Here is a 17,041-nt window from a genome sequence, read left to right as displayed (position 1 = left end):
AATGGTTGCCTCATGATATCCCCAAAATGTTGTCATTATGATTTTTTTAATATATTTACGAATTAACTTGGTCAGAAATACCTCTGGAGCAGGTGGGACTTGAACCCTGGTCTGGCTTGGAGGTAGGGACACTACCACTGCACCACAAGTACCCTCCCCAGATTTTCTACAATGATTAAACAAAGAGATGTTCCAGACATGCGCTGAAATAACATCAACTCCATTAACCAGTCATTGCCCACTCCTTCAAACCTCTGGGATTGTACTCTGAAGTATTTGTGGTGATAGAGTGTTGCTGTTCATGTCTATTATTGCACACAAAGAACCATATCAATATTCTGTGTACCCAGAGGAAATTATGGGTAAATCAGCAGAGTCCTTTTAATATTAAATATAATTATCTTGCCAATGAAACTTTTTGAGCACGATACCTCAGAAAATAACACAGCATGGTGATCTCAGCTTCCAGGAAACACCAAGCATGTCTCAATCACTCCTTTGACGTTTTGAACATCAAACAATATTAAGGATTTGGCTCTGTTTCTAAATGCTTTTCCAGAAAGAATCATCCTGGAGTATGAAAAGCATAGGGAAGCTTGATGTTGTTTTAAATGTAGTATCATTTAAGATAATTGCACAACGTTTTCTACAGTCCACATTTCTTAATGATACTTTGAAACACTTCAGCAAGTGAGCAGAATAACAAAAAGTGCTCTATCTGCAAATTCTCTAGAGTTAATTCCGTCCTTCCTTTTGTGGAAAAGGAAAGATTTGTGAAGATTATATTTCTGACCCTACCTTGAATATATTTTTCCCAATGGATGCTTGATCTTCCATTGCAAAAGTCCTGAGGAAAGAATGAAAGCAAAACTTGAAATTGGACCTTGAAATAAAAACGGAAAGTGGTGTAAAAGCTCAGCAGCTCTGGTAATGTCAGTGGTGAGAGCAGTAGAGTTAGCTCTTCATTTCCAATATGACTTGTTCCATTCTGAAGAAGAGTCATACTGGGCTTAGTGTTAACTTTGTTTCTCCCTCCACACTGGCAGACATATCGACACGAACACAAGCCACAGGTAATTCTGTCTTTCACCATAGGGAATTAAGGACTGTTGCTTTAAGGCTATAAGTATCACTGCAAAATTCCTTCAAAAAGTTTCACTTAATTTAATGAACCATGGCTGAGTTTTCGGTAGTGTGCTATGTTCATAATTATTGCTAAGCACCCCTAAAGGCCCTGTAAACTGCTGTTGTGTGTGTGTGAAATGTCCAATTTCTTCATTATGATTGTAATGAGTTCTAATCTTTTTAAAGTTTGTTTGATAGTTTAGCTTGTACTTTTATTGTGTGTATGTCCCATTCATTCATTCTGCTGTCAATTCAATTTTAATTAAAGCAAAGATTTGGTGTACTTTATTCCCTGGCTTGCTATTATTAGGGAACGGGAATCTGATTGGCTGCTTATCCCAGTTAATGGACGTGACTGTTGGCAACTGCCAGCAGATTCGCCTTGACCTGGCAAGAGACTTAAAAACTGGCATCATGAAAAGGAAAACCCGTACTTGAGAAGGAAAGAAAATGGCTTGTTATTTGGAGTGTAAATTGATGCACGAGTCAGAGTATCTCCACCCTCTGTCACCTCAGAATGAGACTTGGTCATCTTTCTTCTTGCATCCTATAATTATACATCTCCCCTCCGCTACCCCAGAGATGGGTCACAGTTTGAGGAGCAATTGCATTATAATTGCACCAAATAATAGTTAGATTTTGTGGAACACCACTACATTTTTGCAGCAGAACTGTACTTCCATATATTAATGTGGTATGTTATTCGTATGAAACAGTGCACCATCTGCCTCACAGGAGCAATACTATGCAAGACCTTACATGTGGTAACAATGCCCTGGATTTCTCAATTTGAAGCAAGGATCTTCAAAGAACCTGCTAAATAAAATCACTGCCTTCCAGGGCATTCCCTCTGAGCACAGGAAATCTAACAAATAAAAGTTTCTGGAAATATATTTAACTTCTTGGACACAAAAGGAAGAAAATGTTCTTCTCTTTCTTGATGAAGTGACCTCTTTGATTATGAATTTTAAAGTTTCTGTGGATGACTTGCGCCTCCTTTCTTCCTCTTCTAGCTGTCGTGGAGGCATGCCTGCTCTACATGCTGAAGCGCCGAGCTGCTGGCTTTCTGCGGAGTGACAAAGTAGCTGCACTTTTTACAAAAATTGGCAAAGTCTATCAAGTAGCTGGAGATTTGTGCAAGAAAGTTCAAGAATTACTGCAACAGGTGGATAGCAAGTAAGTGGATCTGTATGATTAAGTGTGAACACAGACAAAGACCCATCTCAGTTTGGATTCCAAGGAGACATTGCAGGAAAGGCATTTTGCCGAAGTCGAATTTAGTTTCACTAATTGAATCATCCAAATATGATAATATCAGGTGGGGGAAATGGGAAGATAGTATGTTACAGTGGTTTACATCACTATGGTGGCGTGAATAAAGACCATCTGAGAGTATCACCGATTATCCTTGTGAGAGGTCAGTGTTGTAAAGAATGTTGCCACTGGAATGAATATTGACCACAGTCACTTTGACTTTAACCTTGGTTTCATCCATCTTACTGCAGTATTCCCACACAATATGTGCAGAAATAATATCCCCTCACTTTATTCATTTAATTTAATAACTAAAAAATTATGATGCCAATTTTGCAAATAAAAATATATTTAAATCAGTTGAAGCTTTAAATATTAAATTTTAGATTGTTGTTCTGGAATTTTTTGTTTAATTTTCTGTGATATCTGTCAGTATCTTGCACAATTCTCTCAATATAGCTGGATGGAATAAGTATTTTTAATATTTCCTCTTATCAAAGCATTGTGTCATGGGAAAGTATAACACTTATTAATCCATACTAATCTTTATGTGTAATCATGGACAGTGACCGTTGTCTGTCCATCACTCCCCACAGAGAACATCACAGCAAGACTTGTCCAACTTCGTATCTGAAGTCCAAGCAGACCATGTCCAGCAGGAAGCACTGGGTAGCAATCATGAATAGAACATAGGAACAGGAGTAGATCATTCAGCCCCTCAATGTGTTTATTAACTCCGTCCACCTGTTTTGGCTTCATATCCTTTTATACACTTGTCTAGCAAAAACCTATTAATAGCACATTGAAAATTATTAATTGAGCCAGCACTTATTGAATTTTAGGGAGCGAGTTCCATGTCTCTATCACCCCTTGCATGAAGTTCTTCCTAATCTTTCTCTGGAAGACCTTAGCTCTAATTTGAAGGTTGTGCTCCCTTATCCTATAGGCTCCCACACAAATGGGAAAATTCCCTTTTATCAGTTCTTTGGAAAATCCTAAGATCTCAATTAAGTTATGCCTTTGCTTTTTGCATTCCAAAGATTTCAAGCTTAACTTTTGTGCTGTCTAATAGCTCTGATAACATTCTGCTGAATTTATGCTACAATCCATCTAAGGCCAATGTAATTTCCTGAGTTACAATGCTTTGGATTGTGCATAGTATTCCCTATATGATCTAACCTGAATTTTGTAAAGCTGTAGGAAAATTTCTTTCCCTTTATAGTCTGACTCGTAACTGTAAAGACGATCATTCCATTAGCCTTTCTAATTGTTTTGTTGTATCTTTGGAATTTCTCTTTCATCAACCATAGCCATGAGCCTCAAATGTAACCTGTTCACTTCTAACCCAACTGAGAATGGTTAATCCAGTTATGTTGGGATCGGGTACGTCAGGTATTTCTGGTGTGTAGGACTCACTTCCCCATCATAAGAGTTTGAATCAACCAATTTGTCAGAGTAGAAGTATTACAGCTAACTGCACTTGTCCAATGGTGGGTTTTAAACTACCATGGTGAGAGTGCTCCTTTATAAATAGTTATAACCAACATCCAGCTCAAAAAGCATCAGTACAAATCCCTCGTGCACTTACAGAATGACGCATACAATGTTTTACATTACAGAGGAATGCTCTCTCTACACAGTAAATGGTGGACTAATCACATTAAACTCAGCAAATAAGGAGGGCTATCACTTGGCTTTAAGGATGTTCATTTGTGAAATAAATAACTGGCAAATAGTGATAAACTACAAGATTTGAAATGAGGTGTTCATACCAAGATTGTATAAATTTAGGTTCATGTAAATAGGATGCAGTTTGGACTGATCTACGTATGTACCTAAGCCCCACAAAAATTGTAATATATTCAAAAAGTGTAGTAATACTCAGAGCAATTTATTTTTTATGAATATACTGAGCGATTCCTTTCAAACTCTTACATGTGCGTTTGTATTGGCAGGAAAAACCATTCGAATGGACAGGAGTCGCTAAAGAGGCAGGGATCAATATCCAAGAGCCCAGTTCTTACACCTCAAGCTATCAAACACATTTGGGTCCGTACAGCCTTGTTTGAGAAGGTCTTGGATAAAATTGTTCAATACATTGTTGATAACTCTAGGTAAGATTCTAATGGGCAGTGGGCAGATGTCCAATATATTTGTTCATCTCAGACTGACCATCACTTAGAGCTGGTGCAGAAAAATTGGTCCCTGAAACAGCGTTAATATGGGAACAGGAGGAGGCCACAGGAATATTTTTCCACCTTACAACTGGATCATCCCTGATCTGTGCCTCAGTCATAGTTATCCACCTTTGACTCATTTAAAACTGTTTGAATCTTTTCCAAACCTCACTATACATAAGATTTGATGATTAAATTTGATTAGACACAAATGGAATTGAGATTAGTCTCAAATTTTCATGAGAATTGAGCTTGGTTTTCTTTGCTTCAGCCAGCTAAAGTTTAATTAAGTGTTAACTGATTTTTGCAAACACAATATTCCTGATCCACCAGATTAAATTGCTACCTGACTTCGATTATCCATGCAAAGTCTTACATTTAGCTTCAGATTAAAAGGTCAAGTGCATTGGAAGTAGACAGAGTTGCGATGTCAGCATTTAATTTCAACGATATGTTGCTTCCAGGATAGTCTACACCAACCTTCTGAAGAACATCCCAACCAGACCCACTCTCACCCTGTCCCTGTAACCCCACATTTCCCATGGCTAACCCACATAGCCTGCACGTCCCTGGATACTATGGGCAATTTTACCACGGCTAATCCACCTAAGCTGCACATCTTTGGACTACGGAAGGAAACCAGAGCACCTGGAGAAATACACACAGGCACGGGAGGACATCCAAACCTCACACAGACAGTCACCCAAGGCTGGGATTGAACCTGGGTCCCTGATGCTGTGAGGCCATGTGGCACTTTTCCACCGTGCCATCCTTATTTTGATATGCTGAAGTCATAATCTATACGGTAGAAAGAAAAGATGCAGTCTCCAAGTATCCAGGGAAACCTTTCATTCTCTAATCAAGGTTCCACGTTCGTCCATGTTGAATCATCACCAAATTATTGCATTTTTTTGAGGGTTTTAAAGACAAAAGAATTTAGAGTTAATTAAAACAAAAAAACATTTTCTGAAGGCTTTTTTTTACATTAAACTTGCCAGGGGTTAACTGGATTGGAATGAATCGAGGTATTTAAATGTCAGAAATATGAATATAATGTTTCTTGGTTTATAAGTGTGTAAAGTGCTTTTTGAGTTTGTAGATCAGTGTTGGGCCTCTTTACCTGTGTTAGGTGAAAACCTATTTTTTTTTTGTGTTTTTGGTTTTTCGAGATGGGTACTCCACACCTTTCACCACCTCTGGTAAGCCTACAGGTGGGTCCTAAGAGTGGCATGACCTGTATGCACATTGATATTCCCTGCCTCCCTTTGGAAAAACCTTGTGTTTCTCTTGATGCCTCCCTACAAAAGTGCAGATAAGATCAGGAAGCCAGTATGTGGATAGTCCTGGACATTCCTTCCTATACCCCACCTTGACCCTCAAAAATTCTTAGGAACACAAGCACAAATTGAGGGGGGAAAAAAAGTGAAATTTGGCTTTCTTGTGATTCTGTTCTGATGAGTCAAATATCTTTTTCTTTCAGTAATACTTACCTATCTACAAGAGGTAAAGGTAAAGTTGCTATAGTCCCAGAGGATCAAAGGGCTGCTCTGTCATAGAGAGAGATGCCTGGTTTAACCTGAGAGTCACCACACCTCAGGCAAGGGACAAGGTTGAGAAGGTGGGACCTTGACGGTGACCTCTACACTATTTCATGTCAGACAAGGCGGCGTAACTCTAGCCTAGTTCCCAGTCAGTTCTTGCAGAATTTTTTACCATCTCTATCTCATCCCACCAGATTTCTTCTCTTTTTTTAATCTCTCTCCCTTTTCCAAAATGATGCAAGAAAGGTCATTTATCCCATGGAAACATTTTTGTAAAGATTATTAGTCCAGTTGTGACACAATGCACAATCATCATTGTGGGGAGGCAATGGCCTAGTGGTATTATCGCTGGACTATTAATCCAGAGACCCAGATAATGTTGTGGGGACCCGGGTTCGAATCCTGCCATGGCAGATGGTGGAATTTGAATTCAATAAGTATTTGGAACTAAGACTGTTATGATAACTGTGAATCTATTGTTGATTGTCAGGAAAAATCCATTTGGTTCACTAATGTCCTTTAGGGAAGGAAACTGCCATCCTTACCTGGCCTACATTTGACTCCAGACCTACAGCAATATGGTTGACTCTCAACTGCCCTCTGGGCAATTAGAGATGGGCAATAAATGCTGCCTAGCCAGCGATGCCCTTATTCCGTGAGTGAATAAAGAAAAAAAAATGCCGCATAGAATTTCTTTTGTGTCTGAAGGTTGAGAATAATCAAATTATGTGCTAATAACCTGCAGTCATTTTGATGTTATTTGCTTCTTTTGTGCCTATCTTGGGTCTACTCCTTCCCACTGTGTCCCACATCATTAGGCTAGCCAGCTGAGCTGCTCCAATTACTTACCAATGCTGGTGGTACCAGCCTTGGGAAGATGGATCAAACTATTTGGATTAGTTGCCCAAGGATGTGCCTAGTCTCTCTCTCTCCGCTACTCAGCTGGATCTCATGTGGAAGACATGGCTGGAGGTCATTGCCAAGTCAAGAAACTCACTGAACACTGCCTATTTGGGAACGAGGAACCCATCCCATAAAGACGTCTCCACTTGTATAAACAGAAAGAAACTCGCCAATCTTGTGACAAACAGAAAAAGATCACTGGTGAAATTTTCAGTAGAATCCTTCCGAACCATGTAATGCAACATCTTGACCAGGATCTGCTGCCATGGAGTCGATGTGCTTTCAGAAGAGACCAAGAAATCATTGACATGAAGCATGTTTGTTAACCTGACCAAGACCTTTGACACAGTCGGTTGTGGGAACCTTTGGAAAGTAATGGAGAAACTCAGCTGCCCTGAGAATTCATCACAACGATTGACAGTTTCATGACACCATGCCAATGTTCCTAGACGATAGTCCGTCTTCTGATTCATTTCCCTTCAACAATGGAGTTAAACAGGACTACATGCTGGCACCAATCCTCTTCATGTATTTCTTCATCAATGCCTTCTGTGGTGGTGATCCTGACATCCAAATCAAGTTTTGCTGCCCAATCCAAAGGGTTCCAGGAAAAATCTAACATCTCCAAAGACATACTTCAGAATTTCCTGTTTACCAATTTCTGTCCGTATCTTCTGATTCAGATTTGGACATGCAATGTGGCAGGACCTGTTGTTTCATCCACGGAGAACATTGATGTTATGAAGCTTAAAGAAAACTGAAATACTGTAGCAGTTGTTCCAGGAATGCCCCACATGAAACCCCACGTTTCCAGTTGGTGACCAGAACCTGTCAACAGTAGATATGTTCACTTAACTTGGCAGCCAACTCGCTCAAGAAGCTTACATTGATGATGAGATATGTAGAAGAATTGTCAAAATGATTGTAGCCTTCAGAATTTTAACATTGGTTTGAGGGTTGAAGAGGAGGAGATCTGCCTACCAAACTAAATGATTTGAGTGCAACAATTCTATCCACTCTGCTGTACACATCAGGTTTGGACAGTGTACCAGCAGCTTGCTAAGAAGCCCAATCATTTTGAATTGACCTACTTCTGGAAGCTTCTGAAGATCAGGTGGTAGGACAGCCACTGAGGTGTTTACCCGAGCTGGTATGCCAAGCACCCACACCATACTGAGACTGTCACAAGTGAATTGTAGTCAGTGTGCCTGACACATGCTAGAGTGAAAACCAGAGTGAAACTTCTGTGGAGTGTTTGAAACTGAGGGACACTCTCGTGGAAGGTAAAAGAAGCTCTACAACAATGCAAAAGACTTCACATGAGAATTTTAATATTGATTCTAATTCCTGGGCGAATCTCACTCAGGATTGGCTGTACCTGGAACAGCCAACTAAAAAAATACATTACACCTGTCTCATAAGCAAGCGCACTAGAGACAGAGAGAGACAATGCAATGAGAGAGAATCCTGAGACAGCAACTCATCCAATACCAAATGGCTGTGGTATTCTATCCTATTTGCAGTAGAACCTGCCCAGCCTCACCAAATCACCTGTGTATCTAATGGAACCCTGTCAAACACCTCGGGTAATGAATATAGGCATCTTTACCTTGAGCAACAAACAAGAAGCTGAGATTGAATTTGAAACCACAGATCTACATCCTCGATGTCATGAACCAATGCACCATTAAAGTTAATGATGCAGAGATTTGGATTTCAATGTGTGGTCAGCCATTCATTTCCATCTATGTTGTTATGCTTCACCTCATTTACTTGTATGTTTTTGAACGTTTTGGCGTAGAATTTCTATTGCATTTTCTTTGTTGCATAGTGCACACAAAGCCTGTGTCAGAGATGATATACTAGGTAGGAGACTCCATAATTGACAAGGGGGCCTATATAAGAATGGCATTGAGCCAGTTGCTTACACTAATTGCACCCTTGTGTCTGTTTCATGGGACTGTTTGAAAAATTTGTTGACAGTTGTCAAACCAGCCCTCCTTAAGTACACTGCCCCTCCCCCCAACCCCCGTCCCCGAGGTCATGATGCCAAAGGTAAGTTCAAGCGTTTTTATTTAATTGAATATTGAGCCAAGAGGAGCACTCTTCAGCTCTCACTCTGAGCAGCTTGACTGACATCCCAGTCAAATCGCTTCACTCTTTACCCTCTGCAGCCAGTGAACTGTCTCCAGTACAATGACATATGCATGTAGCTTGCCAGTTCCATTTGGTATTGCCATTTGGTATGATCTTCCCATGAGCAACTGATGATGCCAGCAATGTCTGCTGCATTGGGACTGGGGTCTCCAGCTCATTTCTAGGCCTTTCTCTCTTGAATGCAGCACTGCTTGAATTTCTCAGATATAAATACTTTTAATATCATTCTATTCCTTTCAGCAAATACTATGAAAAACAAGCTCTAATGTCTGATCCAGTCTGTGGACCGATTCTAGCTTCTCTGCTCGGTAAGCATTCTGAATTAATGTTCTAATCATTATCAAACATGAAAAACGGGGGCAACACAGTGTGGAGCTGGAGGAACACAGCAGTCCAGGCAGCATCAGAGGAGCAGGAAAGTTGACGTTTTGGATCGGGACCCTTCTTCAGAAATGGGGAGGGGGAAGGGAGCTCAGAAATAAATAGAGAGGGGAGGGGTGGGGATGGGGAAGGTAGGTGGGATGGTGATAGGTGAGTGCAGGTGGGGATTGGTCAGTGGGGTGGGTGGGAGGCGGATAGGTGGGAGAGAAGATGGACAGATTGTGTCAGGTCAAGGAGGTGGGGAGGAGAGGGAGGGTTGGTTATGGGATGAGGCCGGGGATGAGGCGATTTTAAAACTGGTGAATTCCATGTTTAGGCCATCGGGCTGTAGGCTCCTGAGGTGGAATATGAGGTGTTGCTCCTCCAATTTGTGGGTGGTGTCATTGTGACACTGGAGGAGGCCCAGGATGGACATGTCACCCAGGGAGTGGGAGCGGGAGTTAAAATAGTTGGCAATCGGAAGGTGTTGTCGTTTGTCGTGTACAGGGCGCAGATGCTCTACAAAACGGTCTCTGAGTCTACGCTTGGCCTCACCGATGTAGAGGATGCCACATTGGGAGCAGCAGATACAGTAGACCAAGTTGACAGATGTACAGGTGAACCCCTGTCTGATATGGAAGGTTTGTTTTGGGCCTTGAAAGGAGGTGAGGGGCAAGGTGTAGGGTAGGTGTAACACTTCCTGCGGTTGCAGGGAAAGGTGCCGGGCGTGGTGGGGCTAGTGGGGAGTGTGGAGCAGAAGAGGGAGTCGCGGAGAGAGCGGTCCCTACGAAAGGCAGATAGGGGTGGGGAGGGAAATATATCTTCGGTTGTGGGGTCGAATTGTAGGTGATGGAGAATGATACGTTGGATGTGGAGGTTGGTGGGGTGATATGTGAGGACAAGGGGGATTCTGTCTTTGTTTTTGTTGCGAGGAGGGGTGTGAGGGCAGAGGTGCAGGAAATGCAAGAGATGCAGTTGAGGGCATTTTCGATCACCAGAGAGGGGGAAAGTTACAGTCCTTGAAATAGGAGGACATCTGGGATGTGCGGGAGTGGAATGCCCCATCTTGGGACCAAATTCAGCAGAAGGCAGAGGAATTGGGACTGGGGGATCACATTTTTGCAGAAGGATGGGTGGCAGGAGGTGTAGTCCAGGTAGCTGTGGGAGTCAGTGGGCTTGAAATAGATGTCAGTTTCGAGGCGGTCACCAGAGATGGAGACAGAGAGGTCCAGGAAGGAGAGGGAGGTATCAGAGATGGTCCAGGTGAATTTGAGGTTGGAAAGGTGTTGGTAAAGTTGATGAACTGTTTAAGCTCCTCGTGGGCGCATAAGGCAGTGCCAATACAGTCATCAATGTAGCGGAGGAAGAGGTGGGGGATAGTGCCAGTGGAAAAGGGATTGTTCCACATATACTACAAAGAGGCAGGCATAGCTTGGGCCCATGTGGGTGCCTATGGCCACCCCCTTAGGGTGTCTGTAGGAAGTGGGAGGGATTAGAGGAGAAGTTGTTAAGGGTAAGGCCGAGTTCTGTTAAGCGGATGAAGGTGTCGGTGGAGGGGGACTAGTTGGGCCTGCGGGAGAGGAGTCAGCGGAGGGCTTTTAGGCCATTTGTGTGGGCGATACAAGTGTAGAGGGATTGGATGCCCATAGTGAAGATGAGGTGTTGGGGATCAGGGAATTGTAAGTCTTTGAGGAGGTGAATGGGTGGTGTCCCAAATGTAGTTGGGGAGTTCCTGGACCAGGGGTGACAAAACAGAGTCAAGGTAAGTGGAGAAAAGTTCAGTGGGGCAGGAGCAGGCAGAGACAATGGGTCAGCCAGAGCAGTCAAGTTTGTGGAGTTTGGGAAGGAGATAGAAATGGGCGGTGCAGGGTTGGGGAACGATGAGGTTGGAGTTTGTGGGTGGGACGTCACCTGAGGTGATGACATTATGAATGGTTTGAGAGATGATGGTTTGGTGGTCAGGAAAACGGGGAAGTGTTTTTATTTTGTAAGCTGGAAATCTGTGTGTAATTTAAAAATTCCTACCAGCTGCTTCATCAGACACCCAATAAAGCGGTTCTCTCACTCTGTGGTAACTGAGCCATGCTGAATGGGAAAATTTGGAACAGTTTAGCTGGTCTCTGGTTTGAAGGTTTCGGTTAGTGTTTAGGTGCTACAATTTGCTTCACTGCCGTAGGGTTTTAGGGGTATGCATTGGTGTTTAGGGGCTACAATTGGATTCATTGTCCTAGGGTTTTGGGGGTGTGGATTAGTGGATTAAGTGTTACAAATGCCTTCACAGTTCTAGCTGTGACAGTGGTAAGACAAAGAAATTAGCCAGGGTACATGTTCTTAATGTGGTCATTTGCACTGGAAAGTGTCCATCTGCTCATCGCACTTGATGATCAAAAAGCTTAATATCTCAAGTGAAGAACAGTCAAGGTACTTATAGATGTTTTCGAAACAACTTGAAACTGGAGAAGGCAAGTTGTAGTTTCCTTACAATTGTCTGCCTCAGACCAATAATTCTTTAATGACCAACCTCGATCTTCCCGACAGTGCATTTACTGAATAATCTCACTTAGCCATTGAAAAATAAGCTGTTTTAAATGAACCTATCTGTGCTAACAGCTCATGTGCTCCAAAGGGAACAGAATAAAATTCAGAAAGTGCTACAGGAATTCAGCAGGCTGCAACTAGGGAGAGACAAACAGAGTTAATGTTTCAAGTCCAATATGACTTGTTTCAAAACATGGATAGTATTTTCAGGTTTCCATATGATGACTTAACTCACTGCCAGCAACCTGTATGTTTCAGCAGTTTTTTTGTGAAAAAGCTGCAGCTCATGAACCCTGATGATGGGAGTGAGCTTATAAATGTCAGTTACACAAGTCAGTCACTGTAGAGGAGATGACCTGCTGCTGAATTCTGTGTATCTAGTGGAGAAGCAGCACTTTGCTTGGGAGTGTGATGTACAGCTAGTGATTGTTCGTTAGTCTCGCCTATTAGTGAATCATTGTGTGTATAACTTAATTTATTTCACTATTGGAGACATTTTCATTTTTAAGCTTTCTTTTCTCCCATGGTATTTCTCAACCAGGACCAATCCCAGACCTTTTTTGATGCCAATCTTCCAATATCCCAACACCTTGAAACTTGTATTGTAGGAGCATGAATGGAAATTTATAATGCGGTGTGTTGAGTGAGACCCAAACCAGCCTGGAGCAGGTCTGGGAAACGCAGAGATAAGCATAATTTCCTTGGGACAGAATTAAAGCTTTAAGCAAATGTGCCAAATGCCATACTTTATAGTAATGCAATTTATATTTGCGTTCTGATTATAATGTGACCTTGTTCTGCCTCAGCGAAAAAGAAAATTGATTTAATTTTCTGCTTCATGTTACAGTTGGTCCCTGTGCATTAGAGTACACAAAACTTAAAACTGCTGACCATTACTGGACTGATCCATCAGCAGATGAACTGGTGCAAAGACATCGTATTCATGGAGCCCATGGACACCAGGATTCCCCATCTAAACGTCCTGCACTTGGTGTAAGAGTCAACATGATCTGAAATCTCTTTAACGGTTAATTTGTTATATTAGTGGGACCACGGCCAGTTTAATCCATAAAATATTATAGACTTTGAAATCAGCATTACTTTACTACTTATTCAAGATAGAGGGTCATAGAGTCATAGTCAAGTTACAGTGAACTGTTTTTTTATTTTTCATTTATCTTTCCCTCTGTGGATTAAATGATGTCAGTTGAGCAAACTAATCCCATGTATATGAGAAAGATCAATTCTGAGGATCATTGGCAAAGTGCAGCCTAAACAAGTAAATGAAAAGTGCTGAAGAGCTTTCCAGACACATGCAAGATAGTTAAGAGGATAGGGAAGGCAAAGGCAAACTGTACTTTTGGATATGCCAGAGCAAAATGGTGCTGATCTCTTCTTCAGTTATGAGACCCGAGTGTTGGGCAAAGCCAACATTTTTTGCCTATCCACTTGAAATAGTAGTGAGTCATTACCCTTGATCTCTGGTACCCCAAGGCCCAATTCTTGGTCCCCTCCTATTTGTCATCTACAGTCTACCCCTCAGCATCATCATCTGAAAGCACAGCATTAGGTTTTACATCAATGCTGATCACTACTTCTCATGACTCCGCCACTGTTACTAAATTATCAGGCTCCTTGTCGGACATCCAGTGCTGGATAAACAGAAACTTCTTCCATTTAAGTAGTGGGATGCAGGAAGGCATTGCTTTCCATCCCCATTCCAAACCCTTTCCTAGCCAGTAACTGCATCTCTCTCCCCAAAGAGAACTGTTTTCAACTTTGTCACAAATTCCTTAATGGTCAAACCTCTCCCTAACTTTGTAATTCCCCTCAGCTCCGCAGCACTCAAAATATGTGTGCCACCCTCATTCTGGCCTCTTAAACATTCCCAGTTTTAATCCACCATTGGAGGTCTTGCCTTCAGTGACCCAGGAACAGTTTTGTCTCAGTTCTATCCTTCATAGACATTCCTTAAAATCTAACTTTTTCTGACCAATCTTTCGGTCTTCTGGATTATTACTTCCATTAATGGCTTAGTATTGTTGTTGGTAAACTCACTACAAGCTACCTTTAATTCAGCCACTTATTGAGAAATCTCACAGCCAATCAAATATTGAAACAATAATTCAAACTTTGCACGTAGCAACCAAATATATGACCCCTCAAGTAAGCAAATATAAGCTTGCAACCAAACTTAGCTATTGCCCAATTAATGGTGAAATCTGGCCAGGATTTCAACCAACAGTGTCTGTCTCTGGAAGTTTCCAGAGTTCGGTCCTTCTACAACGTTGTTCCTCAAAGTTCTGCTCTTGAGTTATTCTGGTATTTGATTTTTATACAGATTTTCATTCTTCGGTCTTTGAGGTGATCTATTGATAATTTCTTTAGAATCCTTTCTTTCAAGTTAGTGCAGGTCTGCAGCTGGCTTCCTTATCAAAAGCAGTGTTTTTGTTCCTTGTTATGTTTGGCCTCAAGTGTCTGTTCGAATGCACAGCTTTTCTGTAATTAACTCCTTAAATTTGTCTGCCAGGCAATCAGCTGTCCTTGTGGCATAAAGCACCCAGTTTATCAAGGAGGTGTCAAAGCAGTTTTATCTATGTAGCCTCCACTCCCAGACATGGCTAATTGTTTTCAATTCCTGTACAAGTTTGTCCTTGTCCTTTAATAGCTTATTCTAGACAGAATTATTGCTGATTTTTTCGAGTGTTACAGTTTATCTTTGTTGATTCATTCAATCCATTGTAGTTACCAATTGAATTTGATATATTTGGTCATCAGGTAAGGATCGGTCTCCATTGAGATTAGCCTTACAGCCAAATAAGCTTTGCTGATCCTTGAGTTCAAGCGTCACAAATGCCTAATCCCCACATGGATGAAGTAACAGGTTGGGTTGATGGATGAATGGAGCAGTTCATGTTTGGTTCAGCTGTTAATAAGTTGGTGAACTTTCTCTTGCAGATAAGAAAGCGTCACTCCAGCGGAAGTATGTCAGAAGATAAATTTGCAGCTTCAGCGAGAGAATATGTGGAGTCATTACATCAAAATTCCAGAACGCATTTGCTGTATGGAAAAAATAATGTACTTGTCCAGCCAGTAAGTAGTGCATAGCAAGAAACATCTGACTTCTTGATGGTGGGGTGAAAAAAACAGCTGGATAGTGCTGCTCATGCTGCTTAATATCATAACCTTTTAATGATTGCAGTGGGATCTTTTTAAGAGAGCAATTGAAAAAAGGACAGGAAAATGCAGCAGAAATTTCCAGTAGACATCAAGTGAGTTTACAAGAAATATAGGGATTTCCTTTCTATTCTCTTTTCCTCCTCAAGCTTTTCATCAGCACAAACTTTTATCCTGTTTCATCCACCATATCATGTAGAAATGGAGTCAAGCCCAACCTGGCAGTTTTAATCATATACCAGCCATGGCACAGTCGGTAGCTCACCTCTTGGAAGATAGTTGGGTCAATCCCACTTCAGGATTGAGTACCAAAAGAAATAGAGGTTGATACTCCATCACAGTGTTAATGAAAGTGCAGCACTACCAGCGGTGCCATCTTTTGAGAAGAAGTTAAAGCAAGGCCTCATCTGTCTTTTTGGGTGATTGTGAAAGATTGTGAAGAAGAGTGTGTTCTGCCTGGTGTCCTGGCTAATATTTATCTTTTAATGGGCATCCACAAAAACAGATTGTTTAATCATTTTCACTTTGCCGTTTGTGGGCTCTTCCTGTATATAAATTGACTGTCTTGTCTGCAGTGACTATGTTTCAAAAGTACCTTGGTGTCTGTAAAGTGGGTTTTCACCACCAGTAGACACATAGAAAATAGGACAAAGAGTAGGTCTTTCAGCTCTCCAAGCCAGCTCTATTATTCAATATGATCAATTTTCCAACTCAGTTTCCTGTTCCTGCTTTTGTCCCATATACATCAATCCTTTTAGCCCAAAGAAATATTTCTAACTCCTCCTTAAAAACAGTTGTGAAAGTATTTGTGAAACTTGCTATAAAGGAACTCTCTCTCTTTCGCCATGGTCATTATTTCCAGTTGTGGACCACAAAGTTGCTGGATTTATCAAATAAAGTTTTACTACTTGCCGTGGTGGGATTTAAACACTCGGCTTTTGGACTGTTGCCTCAGCACCACTGTCACTTGGCTACTGTTCTGAAGAAGGGTCACTGGACCTGAAGCATTAATTCTGCTTTCTCTCCACAGATGTGTTTCTCCAGCATTTTCTGTTTTTGCACTTGGCTGCTTGCCCATGCCCTTATAACATAGCAAAAAGAGGAATTCTATGCACATACGTTAGCCAATGCCCATCATGTCTGAAATGAAATGAATTCACTCCCCCTAATGTAGTAATTAGATCCAATACTGTCAGAGGATCCTGCTGAATTCAACCGTCCTAATGAAATGAGTAGCATTGTATTACAAACTCGAGAGTTTTGGACCCCAGTCATTACAACTCCTATCTGCATTAGCTATGATTGGTTTGCAAAGTTTGACCAGAGTTCTGCAAATGGACTCCAACAGATTATGCCAGCTATAGCCCCTATCAGGAAGGAAAGGAAATGGTCTTGTCAGTGCAGCATGAATTGGAATTTTAATAAACCTTTTTAAAAAAAAATTTAACAATAAGTTGTCCATATCTATTGAGCAAAATTGTCTTGAGACCTGACATCTGATCTATTTTAATTTGTTTTCCACCGACAGACATTTTTTATTTTTAACAAATCAAAACTCCGCTAAGTAAGCTGTAGCACAATCAATAGCAAGGATTACCAGTCAATCAGAAAGAATGAAACAAGTGATTTGATGTAAACAACACTCAATCACTGCTTATGCATTAACATGTCCGATCAGCAGGAGCCACTTGCTAAATTGACTTGGAATAATGTACTTTCCAACACCCTCACAATTTTTCTCATCTCTTTGCTTGAAGCTCTTAACTGCCTGCTGGGGCGTCAGTCAGACAGCCATCCCCTCTCATCACA

The 17,041-nt window shown here is 41.3% G+C and overlaps 1 protein-coding gene across 1 annotated transcript; it reads left to right on the top strand.

Annotated features, from left to right (window-relative positions):
- Positions 1–1,435: 1,435 nt before the first annotated feature.
- LOC125481542 (small G protein signaling modulator 2-like) lies at positions 1,436–15,148 on the top strand (the record flags this gene model as incomplete). Its single annotated transcript, XM_048593241.1, has 6 exons — positions 1,436–1,555; positions 2,139–2,301; positions 4,335–4,493; positions 9,398–9,465; positions 12,903–13,048; positions 15,014–15,148. Coding segments are annotated over 6 exons (791 nt in total), but the record flags the coding sequence as incomplete, so codon positions are not given.
- Between the last annotated feature and the right edge of the window lie 1,893 nt (positions 15,149–17,041).

The sequence above is a fragment of the Rhincodon typus genome, unplaced genomic scaffold, assembly GCF_021869965.1.
Source record: "Rhincodon typus isolate 14 unplaced genomic scaffold, sRhiTyp1.1 hic_rhity00002544, whole genome shotgun sequence".
Classification (NCBI taxonomy): Eukaryota; Metazoa; Chordata; class Chondrichthyes; order Orectolobiformes; family Rhincodontidae; genus Rhincodon; species Rhincodon typus.
The sequence above is the reverse complement of the archived record's forward strand: the minus strand, read 5'-3'. Positions and strand labels throughout refer to the sequence as shown.